At 50.9% G+C, this 12806-nt stretch overlaps 1 protein-coding gene across 4 annotated transcripts in view; it reads left to right on the top strand.

The window, feature by feature from the left end:
• NSMF (NMDA receptor synaptonuclear signaling and neuronal migration factor) overlaps positions 1-12806 on the top strand; it is a 46990-nt gene that overhangs the window by 20031 nt on the left and 14153 nt on the right. For 2 of the 4 annotated variants that reach the window (XM_064728139.1, XM_064728138.1), the window contains exons 3-7: positions 89-565; positions 5537-5612; positions 7323-7328; positions 8383-8451; positions 12344-12396. In XM_064728139.1, coding sequence (XP_064584209.1) covers positions 89-565; positions 5537-5612; positions 7323-7328; positions 8383-8451; positions 12344-12396 — 681 coding nt within the window. The remainder of the gene's footprint in view (positions 1-88; positions 566-5536; positions 5613-7322; positions 7329-8382; positions 8452-12343; positions 12397-12806) is intronic. The other 2 variants (XM_064728136.1, XM_064728135.1) reach the window with 1 other exon arrangement.

Genomic DNA, 12806 nt, shown 5'->3' with positions numbered 1-12806 from the left:
CTCCCCTACACAGCAGTAGCAAAGAGCCTCCTGAATTTGCCACTGTCTGTGTGGCTTTGCTTTAAGGAAAACGTGCCTTTTGTTTCAGATCACCTGCTAGCAGACTCCTACATCGGGCAGGAGGACTCCCCTGAGCTGCAGCAGGTGGCCCAGAACAAGCGCAGGCTCTCGGTCATCTCGGACGGCAAATTCGAGAGGAGCTTCACCGAGGAGCAGGCGGAGAAGCTGCCGAGCGAGGGCCCCAAGCCACGGGTGTACACCATCTCTGGGGAGAGGCCCATGCTGTCGGAGCACGAGAACGACAGCATGGAGCTGGTGGTGATGAAGGGAGCTGCCCACGAGGAGTGTCACCACGGGCACCACGCGCACGGCGCCGCCGGCTCGCACGGCGTCCGCCACTGCAAGGCCTGGCCCGGCGGCCGCCAGGGCTCCAAGGAGTGCCCCAACTGCTCCAGGCTGGCTGCCCCTTCCCAGCAGTCCATCGAGCTGGAGCAGCACCCACCTGGCGAGGCTGGGTGGCACAGGAAAAGGCTGGAGAGGATGTACAGTGTGGATCGAGTGTCTGGTAAGTGACTGCTGGGTTGTTGTTGTAGTGAGGATGGGTGAATAAAGTGATCTATAGACTCTAAGGTCTCAGAAGGTAAAATGCAAAGTTTATTAGAAACTACACTTTTTTTTATAGACTGTCCTGGTTTAGGACAAATTAGGGAGAAAACCTCCAAAGGGGGTCCCCTCCAGAAAGCAAACCCACACAGCTCCTCCCCCCAACCAGGTTGGGAAGGATTCCTTGGAGAGAAGTGGAAAGAACCTGTTTATTGAACAGGCACAGCACCCCCAGCACACAGAACCTGTTTATTGAACAGGCACAGCACCCCCCAGAACACAGAATGAACAATACCAGGTGACACCACTCTGTCACTGCTCTGAAAAAGATGACAAATTCAGAAAGTCTCTCTTGGGGGTGGTCGCTCTGTTCTCAGTCCCTCCTGTGCTGGGGCAGCTGCTGCAGCCACAAGGTGCAAACTCTCGGTGTTCCCAGGTCCCAGTCTGGAGCAGGCTCGAGTAGGTCCAAAAAAGGGAAAGGAGAAACAGTCCAGGAAGAAATTTGGACTGTTTAACTAAACTAGCAAATGAGCAGAAGCAAGAGCGAGGGCAAAAGCAAAAAGCAAAAGCAGCACCATGCACTGCCCTGTGTGTGTGTCCCACCAGCCGTGGGGGAGCAACTGAGAGCAAAACCAAAACAAAACTTTGCTCTCCAGAGCCACTCTTGAAGGCACAGAACAGATATCCAGCATAAACAGAACACATGGATGGGGATACAAACATCATAACATCACCCTTGGATATTGACAGTTATGATAAAGGTGGACTTGATTTGTTTTTAATTAATACTCCTCACAGCATTGGTTAATTAGGAACAGCACCCTGCTTGTAAACACTTTACAATTAACAACACATTTTACAATCAAAACACCAGCTGCAGGATTGTTTTAATTCTTTCTCTGAGCTTTCTCAAAATTTCCCTGAGAAATGTTTGGGAAAATTTATCTGACTGTCCCTCTGACCAGGCTGTCAGTCCCCACTGGGTGACACGAAAGGTGACACCCATCTCATCCCAGCACAGGGATTTTGATCCTGGGCCCTTCTGGTACTGTGGGGCAGCATTCCTGGAAAGGGATTGTCAAAGGAGGAGTTTGCAATAAGCTGAGCTCAGTTGGGGGCCAGCTCATCCTAGCTCCTGGTCATCAGAGGTGCTCTGGGTGGTTTTCATGACTTCATGCAGCTCAGTGGGCTCCTCTTCTGTGGAGGAAGAGCAAGAGGAAGGACTCTGTCAAAACCCTGCATCCATGCTCATCCCAGATGCAGTTCAGAGCAGGATCCTCTCTCTGCCTCTTGCTGGGCAGGGGAAATCTTTCTGAACTGCTTTGTGGGAGCCTCAAGTTATGGTATTATGCACTTTGGTGTGTTCCCAAAATTCTTGTTTGCAGAGCTGGATGCCACTCATGTAGTGCCACCTCATGGGCTTCCTACAAATATTGGCAAATAACATAGTGTTGGACTTTTTCCCTCCTTTCTTCCTTGCTTAATGCTCTCTCAATTACAAGAGTGCTTGTAATTATTCCATTCCATTAAAAAAAAGGTCTTTAAAAACTGAACCATTAATCAAATATATGTCACAGTCTGTGTGCTTTGAATTATAAACTGATGTGCAGTCCATCTTTGCCTGTATGTGGCTGGCAAAGAGTCTGGCCCAATTTGTCTGAGTTTTTCTGTAAACACACATCAAGGCACTTAGAGCAGAGAGTCTGGCCAGGAAAGGTCAGGGGTTTGTCCTTGAAAAGAAATTCTGTGTAAGGACTGTGCAGATCAAACTGTCCAGCTTCCCTGGGGTCAGAGTTTTCTGATAAATACTGCAGTGATGTTTACTACAGGTAAAATCACCAAAGGTTTGGGTCCTGGACCATGTTTTCATGCCTAGATACCTGAAATTATGCAGCTACATGAATATATGGATTAAAGTGAAGAATAGTAATGAAAATAGCTGATTATGAAATGTGTGGAAAAGCCCCTGAAATCCTATGCATGATTTTTAAGCATTGTTCCTCTGTTCCCTGAGACTTTCTGGGATTCACATCAGACACTGCATGTGCCCCATGTGAGCTCCTGTGAAGAAAATGAGCTTTATCCCAGCCAAACCAGCACACCTCGACAAATCAGAATTGCACTGTGGGACTGGAAGGATTACTTGATACAGAAGCAAGGCAAATCTCCACAGCATTAATGGAGGGGTTTAGCTCCTCATAGCTGGAGCTGTGTTTGCTGGGAAACCTGTGCAGGTGATTCCTGCAGGGAGATGCTGTTACTGGGCCTTGGAATGCAGTGTTTGTTTTCAGCCAGGCAGCCATTGTCATTGGGGCCAGTCATCAGTGTGGGGTGGAGATTGGTCTGTCTGAAAATGTGTCAGAGTAGTCACCTAAATGGGAAGAAAGTGGCCAGTGCAGGATCTGTGGATGCCCCCATGGGCATTCCATGTTTCAGCAGCTCCCCTGGGTGCTCATCTCAATCCTCTGGGTCCTGACATGTGTGGCTGCACAGGCAGGGCTGTGTCCCCAAGCCCAATTTCCATCCCAGGACTGGCACCATGGAGGGAGAGTTCCCTCAGCTTGGTGTTATTTGCACTCTCTATCCAAGTGCTGCCACTCAGAGATAACCCCAGAACTGAACAGCAAAGTGCCACAGCTTGCAGGAATTCCCTGGCATGTCCTTCCTGCCTGGCTAGCAGGGAAGGGGAGCACTGGAGGCAGGAGAAGCTGATTTCCCCAGGGCTCACCTGACAGTGCTGCTTCTGTTTGCATCCACATGACAAGTGGCTGCTGCAAACCAGCCCTTATGGCAGCCTGGCCCCGTTGGCATCACTGAATGTGGGTTTTGATGCTGAGTTTCTGATGCCTGACACCATTCCAGGGGAGCACGAGCTGTCATCTCCTGGCTGCTCCCAGCATCTGATACACACACACACTATGGACAGAGGATTTGGGTGCAGTGGGAAGCAGCTGGAGATGCTGGATGTGGTGGTGGTGTCCCTCCAGTCTTACCAGGCTCCTGGCTCCTCCACTGTTTCCTCACAGTTGATGGTGAAAGGAAAGGAGACCAAGCTGCTCTGCCTGGCCAGAAAGGATGTGCTGCCTGCTCCTGGCAGCAGCAGCCATGCCCATGATCTGATTTTTAATGTGGTGAGTGAGCTCTGGAGCTGAGCTGTGCTGCCCAGTCCCCACCTGTGAGCTCCTCTGCTGATGTCCTACCCTCTGAAGGGCTCCAAATCCTTTATTCCTCATTGAGTGCCCCTCATTAGGGGTATTTTCCCAAGTGAACTCCAGTCTATGAGAAAAGGAGAGAAAGCTCCCAATGATGGGGCAGGCAGAGCCTCCTAAGGATGCTAAGCTAAGGATATATTAGCTGTTGTTCATAAGCTCTGCTTTGAACCAAACCCTGTGGCTTAAGAGCTGTAAAGCACAGGAGGAGACTCAGTCCTTTGAGATGAGCAGTCCCTTAGAAGACTTTATAGACTTGTTGGCTAAAAAGGAATTTGTGCAACTTCTCCTTTGCCATTTCTGTGGGTTGGAGGCTTCAAACAAGCAGCTCATTTACAGTCTGAGTTGTTCTACTTTGCTTTTGTCTCTGTGTTTTGGAGGAGAGCAGACTTTGGGACTGCAGCAGGAAGCTTTAGCACACTGGAATGCAGTTTCATTTAACATCTATATTTCCTTGGAGTGCCTTTAAACAAGACTTGACGTAAACTGTGAGCTGAGAAGGAGTGTCTGCTACAGCTTTCTATAGATTTCTTGGAAGCTGCACTTCAAAGGAAGGCTCCCCAGCTGCAGTTAGCATTTTTTGCATCTCTAATTGCAGCCACTTTCTGTACTTTCAGGGAATAATCTGTAGGATATGATGATCTGAACAAATTGGTAAGATAGCTGGTCTGTAGTAATTATGCCTGCAGTGGGCATGTGGAGTTTGACTGGGCTGGAGCCAGTGAAAGTGAAGTAAAAAATACCTTGACAATGCCAGAATATGAAATATATTCAGATCTCAAGACTTGAATGACTGAGGCCAGACACAATGAGCAACATGGGGCAAGGCATTAGGGAAGGGAGTCACAAATCCGGTGTGAACAGGAATTCCAGCCCCAGGAATGCAGTCCACTGAGCTCTCACAAGTGTTGTGGCAGTGGATTTCAGTACCCCTCTGATTCCCTGCCTGCCTGACTCCAGCCTGAGAGTTCTCAGCAGCAGCTGCTGCTTGGGCAGGTTCCTCCTCCTGGTCACCACACACATAATTGGTGACTTATTTTGCTTTCAGTGAAGGTGATGCAGTGTTCTGATGCCCTGGAAATAGGGAAAAAACACCCCACAATTGGTTTGGGCAGGGCAGTTTACAAAGAGAAGTGACTAAATCAGCTCAGTTACCTGCAGGTTGTGGAGCTGATGGGTGCTTTGACTTCCAAACCAGGGGAACCCCTGAAGGCCGAGTCACCAGGAGCAGGTGTGAGAGGGGTTTATTGAAACTTCAGTGGCAGAAAAAGAGATGATATTTCAGGGTTACTGTTCTGAGTGGAAGGTAAATGCTTTTCATCTTCTACAGTGCTGTATCAGAACTGGAGGAATGGGACAGTTTAAATCAATGATATAAGGGAAAAGGCAGAGACAGGAAAATGCCTTTAATGAAAAATGTTTCTTTTCCCTGTTTTTTTTTTTCCTAGTTCAAATGTCAGTTCTGTAATTCCTGGATTATTCTAATCTCCAATGCTTAAGATAGAGCTTTTATTCTTCACTTAGTAGCCTGATAGACAGGCTTAGCAGGAATTTACAGAACACTCAGAGGCAGTGTGCAATTACATGAGGAGGATGAGACTTGAACTGTTCAGCCAGGGCAGGATGCTGAAGGAAAGCCCTGAGAGAAGGAGCTTGGGGAGGAAATGTGGCTGTCTGAGGGGTGTCTGTGCCTGCTGGCTGCTCAGGCTCTCTCTCTCTTGCAGATGATGTCCCCATACGAACCTGGTTCCCAAAGGAGAACCTCTTCAGTTTTCACACTGCTACCACAACTATGCAAGCGTAAGTGCAACCTCTGCTGTGCCTTTTGTTCTGTGTCTCAGGGTCTAGACATGCTCAAAACTCAGAGCCTGGAGCAGGAGTTGTATGTTTGGCATCACTGTTCAGGGATAAGAGAGAAACTTGTCTCTTGTTAATTTTCTTTCCTACTTACTATTCTTCTCTACTGCTCTCATTTGGTTTTACCTTCTTTACCTCCTCGGGTACCCTGCTCTCCTCTGTTCCCTGATTTTGTCTGTGACACTGTGCCTGGCTGCCTCTCAGAGCAAGGCTCCTGTGGCTCACCCCCTGAGACCCTCCACCAGCTGCTGCTGCACTCACTCCCCAAGGGAAGGGTGTTCCAGGCTTGCCCTGCATCCCTCACTCCCCAGAAGTGCCTTCCTCTGGGGTAAGGAAGCCCTGCAGCTCTGTGTGTGTGAAAAAGTGTCAGTAAAATGCCTGCAAAGTGTGCAGGGGTGTGAGTTAGGAGGAGCCTCTCCCTCCACACTCCATGCAGCTCATGGGTGCTGAGTTTGGGAGGAGGCAGCTCTCAAAGGGCTCAGGAGAGTGAGGGAAGCCTCCTCCCCAGGTTGTGCCAGCTTGCCAGGGACTGCTGCCTCCCTGCTTTCGAGTATTTCCCACCTGACTGGAAAACCAGGGTGAGCAGAGAGGAAAACAAGATGCTCTTCTGCCTTCCAAGGCTCTTCCCTAGCCTTGTCACCTTTTCCTGTGTGTTTCTTCCAATGTCTGGGACACCCTCAGCCCTCTGGCTCTGTTTCTTCTTGTCTAATCTTGTGTCCTTTTTGTACTCTTGTTTCTCTGACATTTCTTTCCTTTCTCTCCCCAAATCCTGAAAAGAGGCTGGTTATTTCTCTTGGGATAACCCAGACTGGACCAGAGCTGGAAGGATGCATGCAGGGAGGGCTGGATCTGGAGTTCAGGAGTGGGGTAGCTGCATCCCCCAGAAAAAAACATTTAAAAGATATTGTCTGATAACAATCAATGGTATATCACAGTTCTGATCTTACCCACAAACCATCAGCAAAATCAGCACATTTGGACACAGCCTTTGCTGTCTGAATTTGTATTTTCTGGGCAGATTTGTTGCAGGATGATGGGCCATGGCTGGGCTTGCAAGGCTTGGAGGCCATCGTGGGGTTGGTTTGGGGAATGGTGCCCTGAGGGAACCATGGAGGAGCACAAGTCCCTTGATAGATGTGGCTCCTTGGTTAACATTTCTGGGCTTCTGTGCTGCCTCTGGAAGTGACACAGAAAATCCTCCAGAAGTCCCCAAAGTGCTGGGGTGGCTCTCCAGGTGCCCTTGGCCTCTGTTCCATTGTTTTCAACCCGCTGTTCTCTCTCCCTTCATGGAGCAGCAGCACGAGCCAGCTTCAGCAGTGTTTGCCATGGTGGGAGCAGCTCTCCCTGCTCCAGGAGCTCGTGGTTCTGCAGCCTGACAGGCCACACTCAGCTCTTGTACATCTGCACATCCTCTGGGTCTGTGTGGAGCTCACTTTGCATCCAAGCCACATGTCAGCCCTGCCCCAGGGAGGATTAAGCTCAGTCAAGGAGGAGTCTCACCACTGAGAAATGTTTAATTTAAAAAGCAATTTCCTTCCACCTAACAAGATATATTCCTTCTGGAGTGAGAATTCCCTTAGAACGCTGGCTGGGGCTGAGCACTAATAAATTCCTCTTTTCTCTCTTTTTCTCTGCATCTCCTGGAATCTCTAGCATCTCGTAAGTATAATCTTATTTTATTTTATTTCCTTGTCTGTTGGTGTCCTAGCTAAACTCTCCTCTCCTGTCCATCATATTCACTCGTGCTTTCCCTGTGCTAGGGGCTCTGTCAGCTGGCTGGAGGTTAGGTGGCTACACCTGGTGGGCCTACATGGATCCCACCAAACCATCCTCATCCTCTGAGTGCAGCCCTTGGGCACTGGCACACTTGGAAGTGGAGAGGAGTTCCTCTCAATGCTGGTGTGCAGAGAGGGTGTGGCTGCAGCTCCCAGGTCCTTTCTGCAGAGCAGGGCTGGTGGGTGTTCCTTTGGGCCATGTTTGAGGAGCAGCCCAGGGATAGTGGGTGCTCTTTTGGGCCACGTTCTGATGTTTGAGGAGCAGCCCAGGGATGGTGGTTGCTCCCTTGGGCCATATTTGAGGGGCACCCCAGGGATGGTGGTTCCTCCTTTGGGTTCTGATGTTTGAGGAGCAGCCCAGAGATGGTGGTTCCTCCTTTGGGCCACGTTCTGATTGAGGTGCAGCCCAAGGATGGTGGGTGCTCCTTTGGGCCATGTTTGAGGAGCAGCCCAGGGATGGTGGTTCCTCCTTTGGGCCACCTTCTCCTGTTTGAGGAGCAGCCCAGGGATGGTGGTTGCTTCTTTGGGCCATGCTTGAGGGGCACCCCTGGGATGATGGTTCCTCCTTTGGGCCACGTTCTGATTGAGGAGCAGCCCAGGGATGGTGGGTGCTCCTTTGGGCCATGTTTGAGGAGCAGCCCAGGGATGGTGGTTCCTCCTTTGGGTTCTGATGTTTGAGGAGCAGCCAGAGATGGTGGTTCCTCCTTTGGGCCACGTTCTGATTGAGGAGCAGCCCAGGGATGGTGGGTGCTCCTTTGGGCCACGTTTGAGGAGCAGCCCAGGTGGGTGAGGAGCTGTGTTCTGAGTGCCCTGACCCACACGTGGTGCTGCCCAGCCCCCTGGGCAGCTCAGCCTCTGTTGTCTGCCCAGAGCTCCCTCTGTGTGTCCCTTGTCCCCTCCCAGCTGGACCTGGTTAATGGCTTGCCGTGGTTCCCCAGGGCGTTCAGGGGCTACGCAGAGAGGAAGAGACGGAAACGAGAGAATGATTCTGCAGCTCTTATCCAGAGGTAGGGCCCGTCCCCACAGCTGTGACCTGCTGTTGCATGGGCCCTTGGGGTCACTGCTGAGCCCTGGTGCCATTGACTGTGGCTGTCCCTGTCTCTGTGCTGTCCTGGGGACACTGGCAGTGCCTCTGCTGGAGCTGTGCAGGTGAATGATGCTCAGGGATAGCTGATCTCCCTCTTCTTAAAGAACACTGTCAAGTTGCTTTTAGCATTCCACATGATCTGTGCCTCAGGCAGAAAAATACATACTTAAAAAATTAAAGATGCAATTTCCCCATGCCAACTTGGAATTTTGTATCATCACAGAATGGTTTGGATTGGAAGAAACCTAAATTATGATCTAGTTCCAGCTCCCTTGCCACAGGCAGGAATTTGTTTGAGGTTAGATGAATACTGTATGTGCTGTTACTGCATGTACAAATGCACCTCAAAAATCTGAGACCTAGGCAAAACTGACATCTCTAGTGACCAGAAGTCTATTTTTAAGTCTTTTTTTTTTCTATAATAGAAAGGAAATAAAAGTGGATGGGGACTGATTCCTTGTCCAGGTATTACAGAAAGGCCTGGTTTCCTTCTGCAGACTTCCTATGGCACATCATTTACTCACAGTAGGAATCAGAACTGGTTTGGTTTTTTAAATGTGCCCAGAGTTGTGGCAGCCTACTATAAAGGATAACACAGTATCTGTGTAATTGGTTTAAAACTACCATGATCACTTCAGCACTGTTCAAAACCAAGTGGGAGAAAAACATCAGATTTTCTTAAATGAGAAATTGCCAGGCAATATTTTTTATAGCAACTTCAGAGTGGTGAGGTTGTTTTCATCAATAACAAAGAGAAATAAAAATCCAAACTAAAGACACTCGAAACAGACAGTGTATCTTTAAAAAGAGAGATTTCTCAGAGTTTGTTAGGCAGAGGTAAGTCTTGGTTGGGAAATGGTTTGTGAGTAGAGGAGCAGCTGTGAGCCTTGGTGGGGCTGTGTGGTCAGGAGGGAGGATGGACTGACCTGAGCCGTGTCCCTGCTCCTGCTGAGCACAGTGCAGGGAGCCTGGCTGTGCCTGCCTGTCCCAGAGAGGAGGTGACAGCAGAGGAGGGGCTCTGGTGCAGGGATTGCTGGCAGAGCTCAGCCCTGCCCTGCAGGGAGTGAGGAGAACCCCACTGTGGGTTTGGTGTTTGCTGTGCAGCCCTTGGTGGTGTTTCAGGGTTCAGCTGTTCTCACACAGCCCCCTCAGTGCTGGCTGGTGTCCAGGGAGGCTGGGATGTGTGGTGTGGCCACAGGGATGCTGCCTGTGGAGTGAGGGATGCCCAGAGCTGTGCCCACTGCAGGAGCAGCCTGAGAGGGGACTGAGAGGTGCTGCCAGGAGTTTGGGCAGGGAAAAGCTCCTGGGCAGAGCGGGGTGCCCCACTGCAGGCAGAGCTGCAGGGTGGAGAGGGACTGCAGTGCCTTGGAGCCCCTCTGGCTGGGATGGATGCCCTGGAGGTGCCATGGGGCCATGCAGACCGTGAGGCACACTGGAGCAGAGCTGTTCAGAAAAGGGAGTGGTAAGGAGATTTCATCACTGAAACGTGAGGGATGCTGGTTGTGTCATGATGGGTGAAGGGATCTTGCAAGGGATCAAGTGTCACAGGGTTCCTGGGCAGGTTTGGGGAGCCCCACTGCTCACAGAGCTGTTTGCAGCTTTCCCAGGGGCTCTCATGCTGACATGCAGGCACAGAGGAGCCTGAGGAGCCAGGCAGCTGCAAGAAGCCCTCAGAAAGATCTAGATGTTCCCAGCATGGCCACATTAGGAGGAAGTCCCAGACTTGCACTTCTTTTCCAAAGGGCTGTTTTTTCTAGAAGAAAATAGATGGAGCAAAAGGCCTTTGTCCCATTCTGTGAGTGTTTAGTGCAGTGGTTAACCTTGAACAGCTGGATTCTCCTTGGAGCTGCTCTCAGCAGAGTTTAGGAGATGTATTTAGGTCTGTCAAGGGAGAGCCCAAGCTGTCCAGGCAGCTGGGAGCAACCTTCTTCTATGGCAAAGGCTGCTTTACCCCTCTTCCCCCAGGGTCTGAAGAAACTCCTCTGTGGAGAGGACAGCTGAGCATTTAAAAGAAAAGTGGGTTTTACTCCAAAATGCCAAAAGCCCAAAGGATGTGACAGTGGCCTTGGGCAATTAACAGTGGTGCTCAGTGTTTGCTATGATCTCAGGCTCACAACAGACCATAAAGGTTTCCATATAACATATGTCTGAGACTTCTTTGTGTAAAGAACAGCCCTGGTTCCTTTAAAATATTGTATTTATTTGGATTTTAGTTGAATGCCCTGTAAGTGGTGGTGCACCCTAGAAGGCTTTGTACAAAGCCAGGCCAGGGATGTGCCTAAAGGGGCACTTGTCTCATCCACAGCAGTGAATCTTTATGTACCCAAGTAGAGACAAAATAAATCTTTGGGAAACATTAATAGCCCAAGTGTAGACAGAAGTTTGGCATGGAACAATGCTGCTCCCAGCTGCTGGTTTTGCTTCTTGCTGAATTTGGAGCCTGATGACAACAAGGGCTCCCAGGCCAAGGAGGGGAAGTGCAGGAGGTGACGTGGGTGCAGTGCTCTCCATGAGCACTGTGTTTGTGTGGATCTCCTGGACAGGAGCAGATGGATCCGAGTTCCTTTGAACAATTTCGTGTCAGTGCTGGAAGTGTCTTTTGTTCCAGTCAGTTTGCTAAAGCATCTGCATGGTTGTACCATGTCCTTACTCATCCCACTAACCTGTGTGTGAGCCAGACAACGTGTGACTTACCCCTTTCACCAGCTGTGGTCTCTGTTGCCTGGTGTTTGCCCTGTGTGTTGGGGGCCACAAGGAATCCAGGAAGGCTCCCCCACTGCAGGGTGCCCAGTGCATGGGGCTGCACTGTGAGGTGAAGCCACAGTCACTATAAAGGGTTCATAGAGAGGTGACACTACTCTTGATGCTGCTTCTCCCTGTCTCTTCTGGTGTCCTGTTTGTTCCTGTCCTGTTCCTGCCTCGTGAGTGATGAGAAACTGAGAGAAACTGGTCCCTTGCACTTGGAGAAGCTGGACAGAGTCCCTTGGCCATGGCCTCTGAGGAGTGGCCAGGACATTCTGTTTCACACAGAGCTGGCTCTGGGGTGTAGCTGCTCCCCAGGGCTTTCCCCTGGAGCTGTGTGCTCTGCTGGGGTGTAGCTGCTCCCCAGGGCTTTCCCCTGCAGCTGTGTGCTCTGCTGGAGTGTAGCTGCTCCCCAAGGCTTTCCCCTGCAGCTGTGTGCTCTGCAGCCCCTCTGGACCTGCCTGTGAGGCCAGGGCAGGGCAGCACATGAGGAGAACAGGCCCATGGGGACAGGCAGCATCACTGAACTCTGCTGTGCAAGGAGGGAGAACGTGCTTTGGTCCTCCCCAGCTGTGCCTGGAGAGCAGCACGAGCTGCATGGTTACCAACAGCACAGGAGGGGTTTTAGGAGCTGTGTTTGGAAATGAGCACAGCCCCCAGTGTGCCGAGCTGGGCCCCCCACATTGTGCTGGAGAGAGGGGAGCAGTTACTGCACCAGGAAAAGAGGGAGCACTGCCAGCACTGGTGTCCTCAGCAAATCCAGCACAGGTGAAGCTCAACCAGAGAAAAGGGAAAGCAGCCATGAGCAGAGGGCTGCCCTGTGGGACCCCACTTGCCCTGTACCAGCAGCCCAGGGAGCTCAGAACAGCCCCACTCAATGAACATCTCCATCCCAGCACTAAACCACTGCAGGCTGGGGACCTGGTCTCCCGCTTTGGAATGCCCAGAGGGAAATAGACCATCATCCCCATTTTATTTTCTTTTCTTCCTCCCTGTTTTCACAGTCCTGCTGGGCCCAGGTGTTGCTTCTTGTCTCCTTTCTCAAAGGTTGTGTTTGGCCTTTCTTGCAGGAATTTTCGGAAGCACCTCCGCATGGTGGGGAGCCGAAGGGTTAAAGCACAAAGTAAGTGAGCACTGGAAGTGTGGCTGTGAGGAGCTTGTGGGCTTTGTGGGAATTCTGTCACATGCAGATGTGGGTTGAAAGACCTGGCTTTGGGCTGGAGAGAGGAATTGACCTGTTGGTGCCATTTTACCCTACAAACAAGAAGGCCAGGTGGTTGTGAGTGTCCAGGACATGTGGATGCCTGCAGCAGCCTGGGGGCTGTTCCCAAGGACCCTTGCTGTGGCTGTGGGACATCTCAGGTGCAAGGCATGGAAGGAAAGCTGCAGCATCCTTGTCCCCTGTGTGGATTTTGGTGATCACTGGGGTGGAGGCCAGTGAGGAGAACCCAAGCTGGGAGTTCAGCAGAGCTGCCCGGCCTCTCTCTGCAGCTGTGACCAGCTGTGGCTCCATGTGCCACACAGACTGCTGGC

Source organism: Zonotrichia leucophrys, chromosome 17, assembly GCF_028769735.1.
Source record: "Zonotrichia leucophrys gambelii isolate GWCS_2022_RI chromosome 17, RI_Zleu_2.0, whole genome shotgun sequence".
Lineage (NCBI taxonomy): Eukaryota > Metazoa > Chordata > Aves > Passeriformes > Passerellidae > Zonotrichia > Zonotrichia leucophrys.
Note: the sequence above shows the minus strand (reverse complement) of the source record. Positions and strands in the feature narration are given on the sequence as shown.